The sequence below is a fragment of the Barbus barbus genome (assembly GCF_936440315.1).
Source record: "Barbus barbus genome assembly, chromosome: 14".
In the NCBI taxonomy this organism is placed as follows: Eukaryota; Metazoa; Chordata; class Actinopteri; order Cypriniformes; family Cyprinidae; genus Barbus; species Barbus barbus.
In genome coordinates this window covers 30,707,256-30,721,601 of record NC_136742.1, presented here as the reverse complement: position 1 = coordinate 30,721,601, position 14,346 = coordinate 30,707,256, and the positions used below count along the sequence as shown (strand labels likewise).

Below are 14,346 nucleotides of genomic sequence, written 5' to 3'. Positions count from 1 at the left end.
ACCTGAGTATAACCGTGTGTGTATATATGTCACAGGCCGGGGCAGGCGACCGGACCTTTCTACACCGCCCCTCTGAACCGTACCACCTCAAGGAGCTAGCAGAGAACACCACCAGACCAGACAATCAGATAAAAGATACAAAGTTCGTCTTTATTGAATTAAAAGTATTTTTAAGATAAAATGGCACTCGATCCACTCCGTCTTCCTAGAATCCTCTTCGAAGCAGGCCAAGACAGCGAGAGAGGAATAACTCAGCCAGAGAATGGGAAGTACGTAGAACTCACAGCTTTATCAGGTTCTCCAAGCCTTAGCAGACTCTTCGCTGGACTCAGACAAAGGATAGAGGGTTAGTATAACTCACAGCTTTACCAAGCTCTTCGCTGGAATCAAACAGAGGATGGAGGGTTCATTTAACTCACAGTTTTAGCAGGTTCTTTGCTGGACTCAGACAAAGGATGAGGATTCGTATAACTCAACTTCACAGGCTCGTCGCTGGACTCAGGCAGAGGATAAAAGGTACGTGTAACTCTCCGCTTTAGCAGGTTCTTTGAGCTTTAGCAGGCTCTTGGTGGGACTCAGACAGAGAATGGGGGGTTCGTATAACTCACAGCTTTAGCAGGCTCTTTGCTGGACTCAGACAGAGGATAGAAGGTACATGTAACTCTCAGCTTTAGCAAGTTCTTTGCTGGACTCAGACAAAGTATGGAGGGTTAGTATAACACAGCTTTTACAGGCTCTTTGCTGGGCTCAGACAGAGAATAGAAGGTACGTGTAACTCTCAGCTTTAGCAGGTTCTTCGAGCTTTAGCAGGCTCTTGGTTGGACTCAGACAGAGGATAGAAGGTACGTGTAACTCTCAGCTTTAGCAAGTTCTTTGCTGGACTCAGACAGAGAATAGAGGGTATGTATAACTCACAGCTTTAGCATGCTCTTCAATGGACTCAGGCAGAGGATGGAGGGTACATATAACTCACAGCTTCAGCAGGCTCTTCACTGGACTCAGACAGAGGATAGAAGGTGCAGATAACTCACCGCTTGAGCAGGCTCTACAATGAACTCAGACAGAGGATAGAAGGCACGTATAACTCACAGCTTGAGCAGGCTCTTCATTGGACTCAGGCAGAGGATGGAGGGTATGTATAACTCACAGCTGGAGCAGGCTCTACAATGAACTCAGACAGAGGATAGAAGGCACGTATAACTCACAGCTTGAGCAGGCTCTTCACTGGACTCAGACAGAGGATAGAAGGCACGTATAACTCACAGCTTGAGCAGGCTCTTCACTGGACTCAGACAGAGGATAGAGGGCACGTATAACTCACGGCTTTAGCATGCTCTTCAATGGACTCAGGCAGAGGATGGAGGGTACGTATAACTCACAGCTTTAGCAGGCCCTTCATTGGACTCAGACAGAGGGTGGAGGGTACGTATAACTCACAGCTTCAGCAGGCTCTTCACTGGACTCAAACAGAGGATAGAAGGTGCAGATAACTCACAGCTCTGTATAATACACTCCACAAGCACTGGTTAGCGAGACCCAACGCCCCTCGAGTGAGGCGATCCAACAGGTCAAAGGCACGAACAAAGGCAGACTTTACTCCCCACACTCGTGTATTAAATAAAGCACTCGAAGACTTCACACGTGTAATTGTCCAACACACACTGCAATCCACACACTCACAGTAAACTAGGGCCTCTGCTCGTAGCTCCGACCAAACGCCTCAGTCTTCAATAGCGCTGTAACCCAGGGACAATCGAGAGGATGGATAACAGCCAACAGTATTCGCTTGGGAAGAATCAAATCAACATGATGTTTAGTTTCCAAACCCTCGTCTTCAATACATTTGGTCGACCCAAGATGACAAAAGATGGAAAACGGCAGGCAGTAAGACAGCGGGAGAGAGAGATGGACGACCACAAGCACACTGGCTTGGAGAAATTAGCACATCAGAAAACTTAGTTACTGGCCAGCAATCATCTGACCATCACATCCATGGAGAAACACAAAGCTTTATAAAGCAATATAAACGGGTAGGATGGTACTTAGCTCGTTCCAAAAGATAACATGTGTACATCCGTCCTTCAGTCTCCAAAGTCCTCCTTTTCAGCATCAATGTTTCCTCTGATCAACAGCCTGCAAAGAGCCGTCCCTGCCCCACTTCCTCTCCTCGCGATCTCTCACTCGCACTGGTTTCCTCCTCTTATCCCCTGCTTACCCACCACCATGCCTTTTTATAATCCACATCTCAATTACGTGTCTCAATCGCCGATCGCCACCCTCTCATCACACACCTGACACTCATTTCCTCATCTAATCACCCGTTTACTCACAACTCACGGGACAACCGGAACCGGCCAGGTGTTACACCGGTACAGTTCCGGCAGGGAAACATCTTCCCGCACAAAGGTTCCGCCTGCCTCTAGTCACTCCGTGACATCCTCCCCCACCAGTCCGTTCTAGTCCCTAGAACTGGGTTCCGACACCCAATCCCCATACCTCTCTGGGGGCTGTCCCCTATTATCCCGTTGGGAACGTCTCGGTGGTGAAGCGGGATCCACCCCTCTTGGCTCGATGTTCGGGCCCCTCGGAACCACTGCCCACCCCACTAAGGGTGGCCTAGGGGCCACAGGGACTGTTGGAACCTCCACTGTAGGCCTCGGATAGTTCGGACAGGGGCGGAGTAAGTTCCGATGTAAAACCCGCTCTGGGCCCGACGTTCCCTCAGGGCGGATACTGTAAACCGGCTGGTCGGGGCGTTGTTGACGTTGCACCACATAAGGCAGGGCCTCCCACCGGTCACTAAGTTTACCCTTCCCTTGGCGCCGATTGTCCCGTACCAAAACTCTCTCTCCGGGCAGTAACGGAGCCTCCCGTGCCGTCCGGTCATACAACCGCTTGTTTTTGGCAGCGGCTACGTTGATTCGGTCAGTGACCTGTTCATACGCCGAGTGGAGTTGTTGATGATGTCTGCCTACCCAATCAGTCAGACTCCCAGTCTCTCCAGCCACAGCCGTTCCCAATAGTAAATCCATGGGTAGACGCACGTGCCTCCCAAACATCAGGTAAGTTGGAGCATACCCGGTGGTGCTATGTACACTATTGTTGTAGGCCTGTACCAGGGCGGGAAGACTCTCAACCCAGTTACTCTGATGGTCCGTGTCCAGCGTCCCCAGTAAGCCCAGCAAGGTCTGGTTAAACCGCTCACACCCCCCGTTACCCTGAGGATGGTATGGCGTGGTGTGAGTCTTCCTACACCCATAAAGTCGACACAATTCCTGGACAACCTTGGATTCAAAATTTGGCCCTTGATCTGAATGCAGGGTCTCTGGGCACCCAAACGGTTGGAACACCGTTCTCCACAGAGCGTTTGCAGTCGTAATAGCTGTCTGGTCCAGAGTCGGAATGGCCCAAGCATATTTCGTGAACAGGTCAGTTACCACCAGGATATTCTGGAAGCGATCCGTCGGTCGACCCAACGTCAAAAAGTCCATAGCCACAATGTGCAAAGGGGCCTTGGGCCGCATGGGGACCAGTGGAGCTCGCACCTCCTGTCTAGCTTTAAAGAGCGTGCAACGCTGACATTTCCGAATGAACGACTTCACGGACGTCTCCATCCCTGGCCAGTAGAAATACCTCCGCAGCAGGGACACCGTCCTCTCCTGCCCTTGATGTCCCAACTGGGTGTGGTAAGCTTGTAACAAGGCCTGGATCTGACCCTCGGGTACCACCACCTGACACACAGCGTCATGCGTCACTGGGTCTTGGATGGACCGACAAACCACCCCATCTCTCAGACAGAGCCTCTCCCACTGCCCGAGGAGTTTTCTCACTACCCATGTCTGGGCCCGTCTTTCTGCCACCTCAGGCCATAACCCCTGTACCAACCAGGACCGTATCGCCCCTAGACCAACATCCTCTTCCTGCCGTTCCTTCCATCGCTGCGGATCCCAGCCCCAACTAGCGGGGGCTTCCTCTAAATGGGAACCAGGTGCTTCCACAGCTCCTACCATGAGCTCCCCCTGGTGTCCAATAGAAGGCACCAACGGAGGACCACGGGCCTCGACCTCCGGGAGTCTGGACAGCACATCGGCATTAGTGTGTTCCCGGCCCGGTCGATACTGAAGTTGATAGTCATAATTGGCCAGTTGCGCTACCCACCGTTGTTCGACTGCCCCCAACTTGGCTGTCCGCAAGTGAACCAGGGGATTGTTATCAGTTACTACGAACACCTTGGCTCCCCACAGGTAATCCTTAAACTTTTCACACATGGCCCACTTCATGGCCAGCAGTTCGATTTTAAAGGAGCTGTAGTTAGAATCGTTTCGTTCGGCGGGGTGAAGACTTCGGCTTGCGTAAGCTATAACTCGCTCCATTCCCTGCTGCCGCTGGGCCAACACGGCTCCCAGGCCAATGTTACTGGCATCAGTATACAGGACGAAGGGCTGGGTGAAATCCGCATATGCCAGGATGGGAGCCTGTAACAGCTCTTGCTTGAGCCTCTGAAAGGCGGCATCGCAAGCGGAGTCCCAAGCGACAAGAGGAGACCCCCGGCCACGGGGACGACCTGAGCCCGCGAGGAGCTGATTTAACGGCTTAGCGATCTTCGAAAAATTTTTAATAAACCGCCGATAATACCCCACGAAGCCCAAGAAAGATCTCACTTGTCGCACTGTTTTGGGTGGGTCCCATCCTTGAACGACCGACACCTTTTCAGGATCCACAGACACTCCAGAGGCACCTACACAGTGGCCCAGAAATTTCACTTCTTTTCGGAACAGTTGACATTTCTCTGGTTGTAACTTAAGCCCGTACTTTTCCATTGCCCGAAACACCTGTTCCAGATGCTGGAGGTGGGATCCAAAGTCTGGGGAATAAACTATGACATCATCTAGATATACTAACGTGGTGTCCACCAACTGGCCGCCCAGACACCGCTGCATCAGCCGCTGGAATGTGGCTGGAGCATTGCAAAGGCCGAACGGCATCCGGTCCCATTCAAAGAGCCCGAAGGGGGTAGTAAATGCGGTCTTTTCCCGATCCCCCTCCTCCACCTGCACCTGCCAGTACCCGCTGGCAAGATCTAATGTAGAATACCAGGCGGCTCGAGTCAGGCTGGTAAGAGAGTCCTCAATCCGCGGTAGCGGGAAGGCGTCCTTCTTAGTTACTTGGTTCAATTTACGATAGTCCACACAGAACCTCCAGGCTCCAGTCTTCTTTCGTACCAAGACGATAGGAGCTGCCCAAGGGCTACTACTCTCCCGAATAATCCCCTTCTCCAACATCCCCCGCAACAGGGTACGAACCTCAGAGTAGAGAGTTGGCGGCACCGGACGATACCGCTCCCGACTTGGTGCGGCATCACCGGTAGGAATCTGATGTTTTACAACATCAGTACGGCCATAATCCTCATCGTGTGTAGAAAATACGTGCTGCCATTTCGCCAGAAAATCCTGGAGCTGTTGAGTATGACTCTCTTCCAGCCCCTCTCCTCGCAGGGATTCTCCCTGAAGATGAGCCGGCATCCCCTCTCCAGAAAGACTCGTAGGCTGGTCCACTCGCCTCAGGGCCACTTCGACCACCGTAGAGCTCACTTGACAGAAGCTAACCTCCCCACCTTCTCTCACTTGTTGGGGGCTCACTGAAGTAACTCGGGCCAGTCGTTGATGGCGGTACAGGTTAACGGGATAAGGATTCACGTTCCGTACTCTCACAGACACTCGGCCCCGATGGACCACGGCCAGTCCTCGAGCCACCTCCACGCTCTGACAATCCCAATGGGGCTCGACAAGGACCCAATCCTCCGGTCCATAGGCCCGAGCAGGCAACCGGGCCCAAATAACAGCCTCACTCCGAGCCGGGATAGACAGGGTATATCGACAAGCCACCCGGCCGGTATCCTCACGGTCTCTTTGGGAACTGGCCGTGTGGATCCGGCGACAATCAGCAACAATACGTTTCCATTCCCATTTCTCGGCTGGCGGAGCGGCTCGAGTGGGCCTAGCTTGAAACAATTCCTCCCAACAATCCATTATGACATTCATGCCCAAGAGGGCTCGATGCGCCCCCAAGCAAGGGTCTCGAACCACCACAACCCCCTTCTGCGGCACGGTGACCCCATGGATCTCAAAGTCTGTGACCAGGTATCCAATGTAGGGGATGTCCAAACCATTTGCCCCTCGCAGGGTAAGCCAAGGAGCCTCTGCCCCCTGTAACCATTGGGCACTGAACAGTTCTTTAGACAGGCTTTCGGAGAATAGAGTAACTTGGGACCCGGTGTCCACTAGACACCGGACTTTAACGCCGTTCACCTGAATCTCCACAAGGGGGCAATGCCCGACTAAACTATCTCTGAAGCCAGGAGATGAAGGGTCCATCAAGGGGGTCCCGGCCACTTGACCCACAGTAGCCGGCAACTCTAAAAACCCCCCTGTGAACTGCGGCGAGAGCCGCACTGGCGACGATAATGTCCAGATTCTCCACAACCATTACAAATCGGGCGACCCTGTTCGTCCCACTGGAATCTAGGGCCGGCAGGCTGGAATGGGCTTCTTCCTGGGTCTCGACTCCCATCCGAGTAAGAACGTTCCCGGGGTAAAGTCAGAGGAGGCCGTTCCCGGCGGAACTCCTCCAGAAGGGTCTTGGACAACTCGGTCATTTGTTCACGGACATCCTTCATAAGGTCAGCACGTAAGGTGTGCCTCCAATCGGACAGCCCCAAAGGGGAAGGGTCACTTGTTCCACTGGCGGCCATGCAAACGGAGGAATCCGCAGTCTCCGCATGGTCCAACTCCAGAGCCAAGGCTTCTCTCCGCAAATCCTCAAACGTCAGCCCGGGGTCCCGGCGGAGCTGCACCCGCAAGCTCTGACGAACAGGGCCTTCCCGGAGCCCCAGGAGAAATTGGTCCCGCAACAGAGTCTCCTCTCCTCCCAGACCATGATCACGCCTCCCCTTCAGCCTAGTAAACTGCTCCCGCAATCGTAGAGCGAAGGCCCGTAGAGGTTGCCGGGGTCCCTGTTTACAATTAAAAAACTGAGTCCGGAGGACAGCTACTGGAGTGGCATCGCCATACTGCCCGGCCAAGAAATCAAAAATGGCTTGGGCCGTAGCTCGAATCTCTTCAGGTGCAGCCTGCACCTCTCTCTTGGCCTCGCCTTCAAGTGAATTCAGAACGAACTGTAACTTCTGTGGGGCACTTAGCCCCTGAAGTCCCGCCAGGTACTCGACCTGGGCCTTCCATTCTGATAAGCTCAATTCCGAACCTGGTCCCCCATACCTCTGGGCCCAGGGAGCCCCCATAAAAATAGGCGTAACTTGAGGCCGGCCCGCCGGCAAATCTTCGTCTGCCATCGGGGGGTCTCTGGTCGCTCAACTCAAGGTGGAACCCTGCCGACTGCGCCAAATCTGTCACAGGCCGGGGCAGGCGACCGGACCTTTCTACACCGCCCCTCTGAACCGTACCACCTCAAGGAGCTAGCAGAGAACACCACCAGACCAGACAATCAGATAAAAGATACAAAGTTCGTCTTTATTGAATTAAAAGTATTTTTAAGATAAAATGGCACTCGATCCACTCCGTCTTCCTAGAATCCTCTTCGAAGCAGGCCAAGACAGCGAGAGAGGAATAACTCAGCCAGAGAATGGGAAGTACGTAGAACTCACAGCTTTATCAGGTTCTCCAAGCCTTAGCAGACTCTTCGCTGGACTCAGACAAAGGATAGAGGGTTAGTATAACTCACAGCTTTACCAAGCTCTTCGCTGGAATCAAACAGAGGATGGAGGGTTCATTTAACTCACAGTTTTAGCAGGTTCTTTGCTGGACTCAGACAAAGGATGAGGATTCGTATAACTCAACTTCACAGGCTCGTCGCTGGACTCAGGCAGAGGATAAAAGGTACGTGTAACTCTCCGCTTTAGCAGGTTCTTTGAGCTTTAGCAGGCTCTTGGTGGGACTCAGACAGAGAATGGGGGGTTCGTATAACTCACAGCTTTAGCAGGCTCTTTGCTGGACTCAGACAGAGGATAGAAGGTACATGTAACTCTCAGCTTTAGCAAGTTCTTTGCTGGACTCAGACAAAGTATGGAGGGTTAGTATAACACAGCTTTTACAGGCTCTTTGCTGGGCTCAGACAGAGAATAGAAGGTACGTGTAACTCTCAGCTTTAGCAGGTTCTTCGAGCTTTAGCAGGCTCTTGGTTGGACTCAGACAGAGGATAGAAGGTACGTGTAACTCTCAGCTTTAGCAAGTTCTTTGCTGGACTCAGACAGAGAATAGAGGGTATGTATAACTCACAGCTTTAGCATGCTCTTCAATGGACTCAGGCAGAGGATGGAGGGTACATATAACTCACAGCTTCAGCAGGCTCTTCACTGGACTCAGACAGAGGATAGAAGGTGCAGATAACTCACCGCTTGAGCAGGCTCTACAATGAACTCAGACAGAGGATAGAAGGCACGTATAACTCACAGCTTGAGCAGGCTCTTCATTGGACTCAGGCAGAGGATGGAGGGTATGTATAACTCACAGCTGGAGCAGGCTCTACAATGAACTCAGACAGAGGATAGAAGGCACGTATAACTCACAGCTTGAGCAGGCTCTTCACTGGACTCAGACAGAGGATAGAAGGCACGTATAACTCACAGCTTGAGCAGGCTCTTCACTGGACTCAGACAGAGGATAGAGGGCACGTATAACTCACGGCTTTAGCATGCTCTTCAATGGACTCAGGCAGAGGATGGAGGGTACGTATAACTCACAGCTTTAGCAGGCCCTTCATTGGACTCAGACAGAGGGTGGAGGGTACGTATAACTCACAGCTTCAGCAGGCTCTTCACTGGACTCAAACAGAGGATAGAAGGTGCAGATAACTCACAGCTCTGTATAATACACTCCACAAGCACTGGTTAGCGAGACCCAACGCCCCTCGAGTGAGGCGATCCAACAGGTCAAAGGCACGAACAAAGGCAGACTTTACTCCCCACACTCGTGTATTAAATAAAGCACTCGAAGACTTCACACGTGTAATTGTCCAACACACACTGCAATCCACACACTCACAGTAAACTAGGGCCTCTGCTCGTAGCTCCGACCAAACGCCTCAGTCTTCAATAGCGCTGTAACCCAGGGACAATCGAGAGGATGGATAACAGCCAACAGTATTCGCTTGGGAAGAATCAAATCAACATGATGTTTAGTTTCCAAACCCTCGTCTTCAATACATTTGGTCGACCCAAGATGACAAAAGATGGAAAACGGCAGGCAGTAAGACAGCGGGAGAGAGAGATGGACGACCACAAGCACACTGGCTTGGAGAAATTAGCACATCAGAAAACTTAGTTACTGGCCAGCAATCATCTGACCATCACATCCATGGAGAAACACAAAGCTTTATAAAGCAATATAAACGGGTAGGATGGTACTTAGCTCGTTCCAAAAGATAACATGTGTACATCCGTCCTTCAGTCTCCAAAGTCCTCCTTTTCAGCATCAATGTTTCCTCTGATCAACAGCCTGCAAAGAGCCGTCCCTGCCCCACTTCCTCTCCTCGCGATCTCTCACTCGCACTGGTTTCCTCCTCTTATCCCCTGCTTACCCACCACCATGCCTTTTTATAATCCACATCTCAATTACGTGTCTCAATCGCCGATCGCCACCCTCTCATCACACACCTGACACTCATTTCCTCATCTAATCACCCGTTTACTCACAACTCACGGGACAACCGGAACCGGCCAGGTGTTACACCGGTACAGTTCCGGCAGGGAAACATCTTCCCGCACAAAGGTTCCGCCTGCCTCTAGTCACTCCGTGACATATATATATATATATACATATATACACACACACGCGCGCGCGCGCGCTGATGTGATCCACTTCCGTGATTTCTTTAATATATAGCCTCTTTAAACCCCCCGTTACCGTTAACTCCTTTGCAACGTTCGCGCAAATTCAAGCGACTGGCGCAGATTTGTTTATTATAAGCGGACGGATGCGCCTCTCGGTAGCATCTCTTCAAATTCATCAACGTGACGCAATGCCGTGAAGTCCACGTAAAAATACGCGGACCGGAATCGACCGGTAACGGGAGCGAGTTCTCCGATCCTACTACTGTGAGAGCTTGTCTTGTGAATATTAATGACCTCCAACGTGACGTTCGTCCCTCAGGCCCATCCGATTGGAAGCTGTTGTTAAGTGAGCTACAATGTTGAAGGCTTGGCTCATAAATATTAATGACGCGACTTGACCCGGCCCACTTGATTGGAAGGCGCTGAAGTCTACGCTCATAAATATTAATGACACATAGAACACAACGTTCTATGTGACGTTCTAAGGCTCTATTTTACTGTATTTTTGTTTTTAACAATATTTATTTACATAAGTTCGTTTCTAAAACACATCTTTGGTTATCAAGCAGCGTGAGTATTATTTTCGCTGGCCACACGGTCCAGATCCAGACCGGATGCACCGAGAACAGAATGCCGGATGCCGTTACAGAAACCTGGACTAAAATAAATATAATAACGCTAACCATTTTCCCAAAACACCGGCTGTGACCAAACCTAGTGAGAAATGCTGCTTTATTATCTGTAGGGCATAGAAAATGATGTAGATTTAACAAATATCCGTATATATCTTACTATAATTAGCGTGTAGATATTTAATAAATAGGTTATGTTATCTTGACTAATTATTTAACTGTTTAGTCGCCACAGATTCTGACCTTTAAAATGTACCAATAGTAACAATATAGTAGGCCTATTGTAGCCTACGTAGGGCAAATAAAAATGCATATATAGTTTCAAAAATATATATTTTTAAATGTTTTTCAGAATATACTGTATATTTATAAAAGGGCAAAAATGTATTTGCTTACATATGTTACACATTTTTCTTTTCATTTTTTTGAAATATATTGTAAAAATAAAAATATTTTTAAATGCATTAAAACATGTATGTTTCAATTCAAGAAAATACATTTACACATCAGATTAGAGGAAAAACTGCTTTTTGTCTATAATATGTGAACATAACATATTTGAATAAAAATCTTACTTCACAATGTTCTAAATATTTATATATATATTAAAATATACAATATGTAAAAAAATTAAATGTTATTCAACCAAAATCTAGTTTTCTTGCCCCTGAAATTGATTGTGAATTTTTCTATATGAAAGTTGAAACTAAATAGATTTCCAATTTCATAAATGTATTTCATTCAGCTTCACTGTTAATAACATATATTTAGCATTTCTTTAAAATTTATTTTGTCCAGGAAAAAAATAAAAAATAAATTATATATATATATATATATATATATAGTTAAATCAAGTACCATTGCCATGTGCCATATATATATATATACAATGAGCAGAATGTCTTATAAACTGCTAATAAAGAGAAATATTAGGTTACACACACAGCATCACAATCTGTCTCTGTTTAAGATCTGCTGATTTTGCGGTTGCTTCACTAAACTGGCCCCAGAACATGAGGAACACGTGCAGATGAAATATTATCCAGGATAAACTGAACCATGACTCCTGTGCTGGAATGAATATTCTTTCTCATGCTTTCTATCCTAAAATCTCCAGCAGATGGCAATCTCTGGCGCTAATTCTGTGTGTGTTTGTGAGAAAATGAACCCCCACATGACTGATTGTGGCATGTGTGACTTTAATCATATGTGTGTGTGTGTGTGTGTGTGTGTGTCTTTCTCTCACATCTGTGTTTTCACTGTGTGCATAAACTAAAGTTGCATGCATTTAATTGGCTATGTGTGTGTGAACCAGGTGAATCTCACAAAATCAGGTCACATGCAACCCCAAAATAAAAAAAAAACATGTCAAATTAACAAAATTAAGCTATTTTAGGACCATTAGGATATTTTACATTTGCATTCACTAACTTCACACTCAAATTCTCATTACTGCCATAAAAAAAATAAAAAAAAAATATTTAATGTTAGTCAAAACAGATTAAGGATATTAATACACCTGATCTTCTCTCTCCTTCCTTAATTACTATATTAAAATTAAGTCTATATATATATATATATTTTTTTTTTTTGGGTGGGGGGGGGGGGGGGGGGGTGAAATGTGACCTTTATTGTGCCTATTTTCTTATTTTATTTTTTCTTATATTATTTTATTTATATATTTATCCTCAATTTATATTTTGTCAAATGTTGTTTGGGAAAATATATGAAAAAGCAATGATGAACCTAAAATGATCTTTATGCAATGTAACTAAAACAAACAAATAAAAATAATAAATGTAAGCAAGAGAAAGAGAGAGAGAGATGTAAAATAACGTATGTGATGTAAATAAATAAAAAGAGATGTAAAATAAAACTATTGAATTAGAGAATCACAAATAAGAATAAAAAAAATAGCAAAACATCTGGACAAATCTGGTGGGGATATGCAAAAAATAGACTTAATTTCCTTTATGCAAAATCATATATTACCTGTTTTTGGGTTCAAATGGGGAAGTCGTGGCCTAATGGTTAGAGAGTCGGACTCGTAATCGAAAGGTTGCGGGTTCGAGTCCCCGGCCGGCAGGGATTGTAGGTGGGGGGAGTGAATGTCCAGCGCTCTCTCCACCCTCAATACCACGACTGAGGTGCCCTTGAGCAAGGCACCGAACCCCCAACTGCTCCCCGGGCGCCGCAGCATGGCTGCCCACTGCTCCGGGTGTGTGTTCACGGTGTGGAGTGTGTGTGTGTGTGTGTGCATTTGTTCACTACTCACTGCTGTGTGTGTGCACTTGGATGGGTTAAACGCAGAGCACCAATTTCGAGTATGGGTCACCATACTTGACAATACGTCACGACGACGACGACGACGACTTTAAATGTGACCTGGATACATATTTACCCAATTACCTAATATTTGTCTCTGGAAAAACTTCAATAAGCTTAATTTACTAAACGACTACAAAAGAATGCTAATTTCAGTAAATGGCATTATTTAAAGCACAAAGCGAACGATGATCATGATGATGTGAAGAGCCGTGCAGCACAACCAGTGTTTTGTAACGCATCCTTCTGCTACACAAGTCAGCTTGATGCATAGACAAACAGTTTAATCCATGATGATATGCAACTGTATCCCTGTAACACACACACACACACACACACACACACACACACATATATACAGCAGTAATACATCTGACATTCTAACACATGGTTCAGTGATTGGCTCATTCTGGGCAGATACACACACATGGCTGTGGGAACGAGGCTGCAGGCGATGTGTGTGTGTGTGTGTGTGTGTGTGTGTGTGTGTGTGCGTGTGTGTGTGTGTGTGTGTGTGTGTGTGTTGTGTCTGGTCTCAGTGAAATACTCTCACAGCATATTGATCTATCAGCTCATTCAACCACAAGAAGACACAGCAAAATACACTGACTCTCCAGCAGGGCTGTTATTTTAACTGAAACTAAAACATTTTTTAATTGAAATAAAGCTGAAATAAATCAAAATATTAGATGAAAAACTTAAACTTCAGAAACTAAAACTACTAACTAAAACTGAAATAAAAACACAAAGCTAAATACAATAGATTTTTATATTTTTGGTTTGATTTAAATGTAAGTTTGATCAATTTTGTTGTGCTTTTAAAGAATATATTCTATTTAGCGTTAATTTCTTTTTAGTTTAGTTTTAAGTTTCATAATTTGAGTTATTTCAGTTTTATTTCAATTAAGTATTTCAATTTTTGAAGTAGCTTGGAGTAAATACTCTAAATAATATGGTACATGTCAATTCACCATGGTATTTTTTGAAATGCTTGTATGTGCATATATGCAGCTAATTTAGTACCATATGAAAATGCATACACCATGGTATTCTTTAAGTACTGTCTTGTCTATGTGTTAGTCACTCATTGTTAATATTTTGGACACTAATATGGTATTAATAATATGGTTTTAGACATTTGGTACGAGTGTAATATCATGGTATTCCTTACTACTCCAATGATCATTCAGTACCATGGTAGCCTATATATGACAGTAGCATGGTATTACCACAGTACAGAAGTGAACGCACACACTCACCTGTCTGTAGTGTGTAGGACAGCCTGGTGTCGGCAGCAGCAGCACACGGATGAACGGAAACATCCAGAGCGCGTGGAAACCCTCCAGCGTTACTAACCGGGATGACGTGAGTCTGCACCGAAGCGGCGGAGAGCGAACCTCACGCGCTACACACGCCAGATCGCATGACACTCGCATGTAGATGTAGTAAACACCGGGGAAAACGGCACCGATGTCCGTGCAGCTGTGACATCACCGGCGCTGAACACTGACCGGGAGCGCTTCACCTGTCTACGGTTCCGAGCTG

General features: G+C 47.1%; 1 protein-coding gene and 2 long non-coding RNA genes across 3 annotated transcripts in view; all 3 read right to left on the bottom strand.

The window, feature by feature from the left end:
• Positions 1–129: 129 nt before the first annotated feature.
• Positions 130–1,796, bottom strand: LOC306880587. Its single transcript, XR_013785090.1, has 2 exons — positions 420–1,796; positions 130–322 (listed from the first exon to the last, which is right to left on the bottom strand). It is a non-coding gene; the product is annotated as an uncharacterized lncRNA (long non-coding RNA).
• A 5,709-nt stretch (positions 1,797–7,505) lies between these two features.
• LOC306880586 lies at positions 7,506–9,172 on the bottom strand. The gene is made up of 2 exons (XR_013785089.1): positions 7,796–9,172; positions 7,506–7,698 (listed from the first exon to the last, which is right to left on the bottom strand). It is a non-coding gene; the product is annotated as an uncharacterized lncRNA (long non-coding RNA).
• Positions 9,173–9,485: 313 nt separating this feature from the next.
• Positions 9,486–14,346, bottom strand: part of gptl (glutamic--pyruvic transaminase-like) — a gene marked incomplete at both ends in the record, with an annotated part of 16,591 nt that continues 11,730 nt past the window's right edge. The window contains 3 exons of the mRNA XM_079433900.1: positions 9,486–9,583; positions 14,061–14,172; positions 14,270–14,346. The exon at positions 14,270–14,346 is cut by the window's right edge and continues 49 nt beyond it. Of these exons, the coding sequence (XP_079290026.1) occupies positions 9,486–9,583; positions 14,061–14,172; positions 14,270–14,346 (287 nt within the window). The remainder of the gene's footprint in view (positions 9,584–14,060; positions 14,173–14,269) is intronic.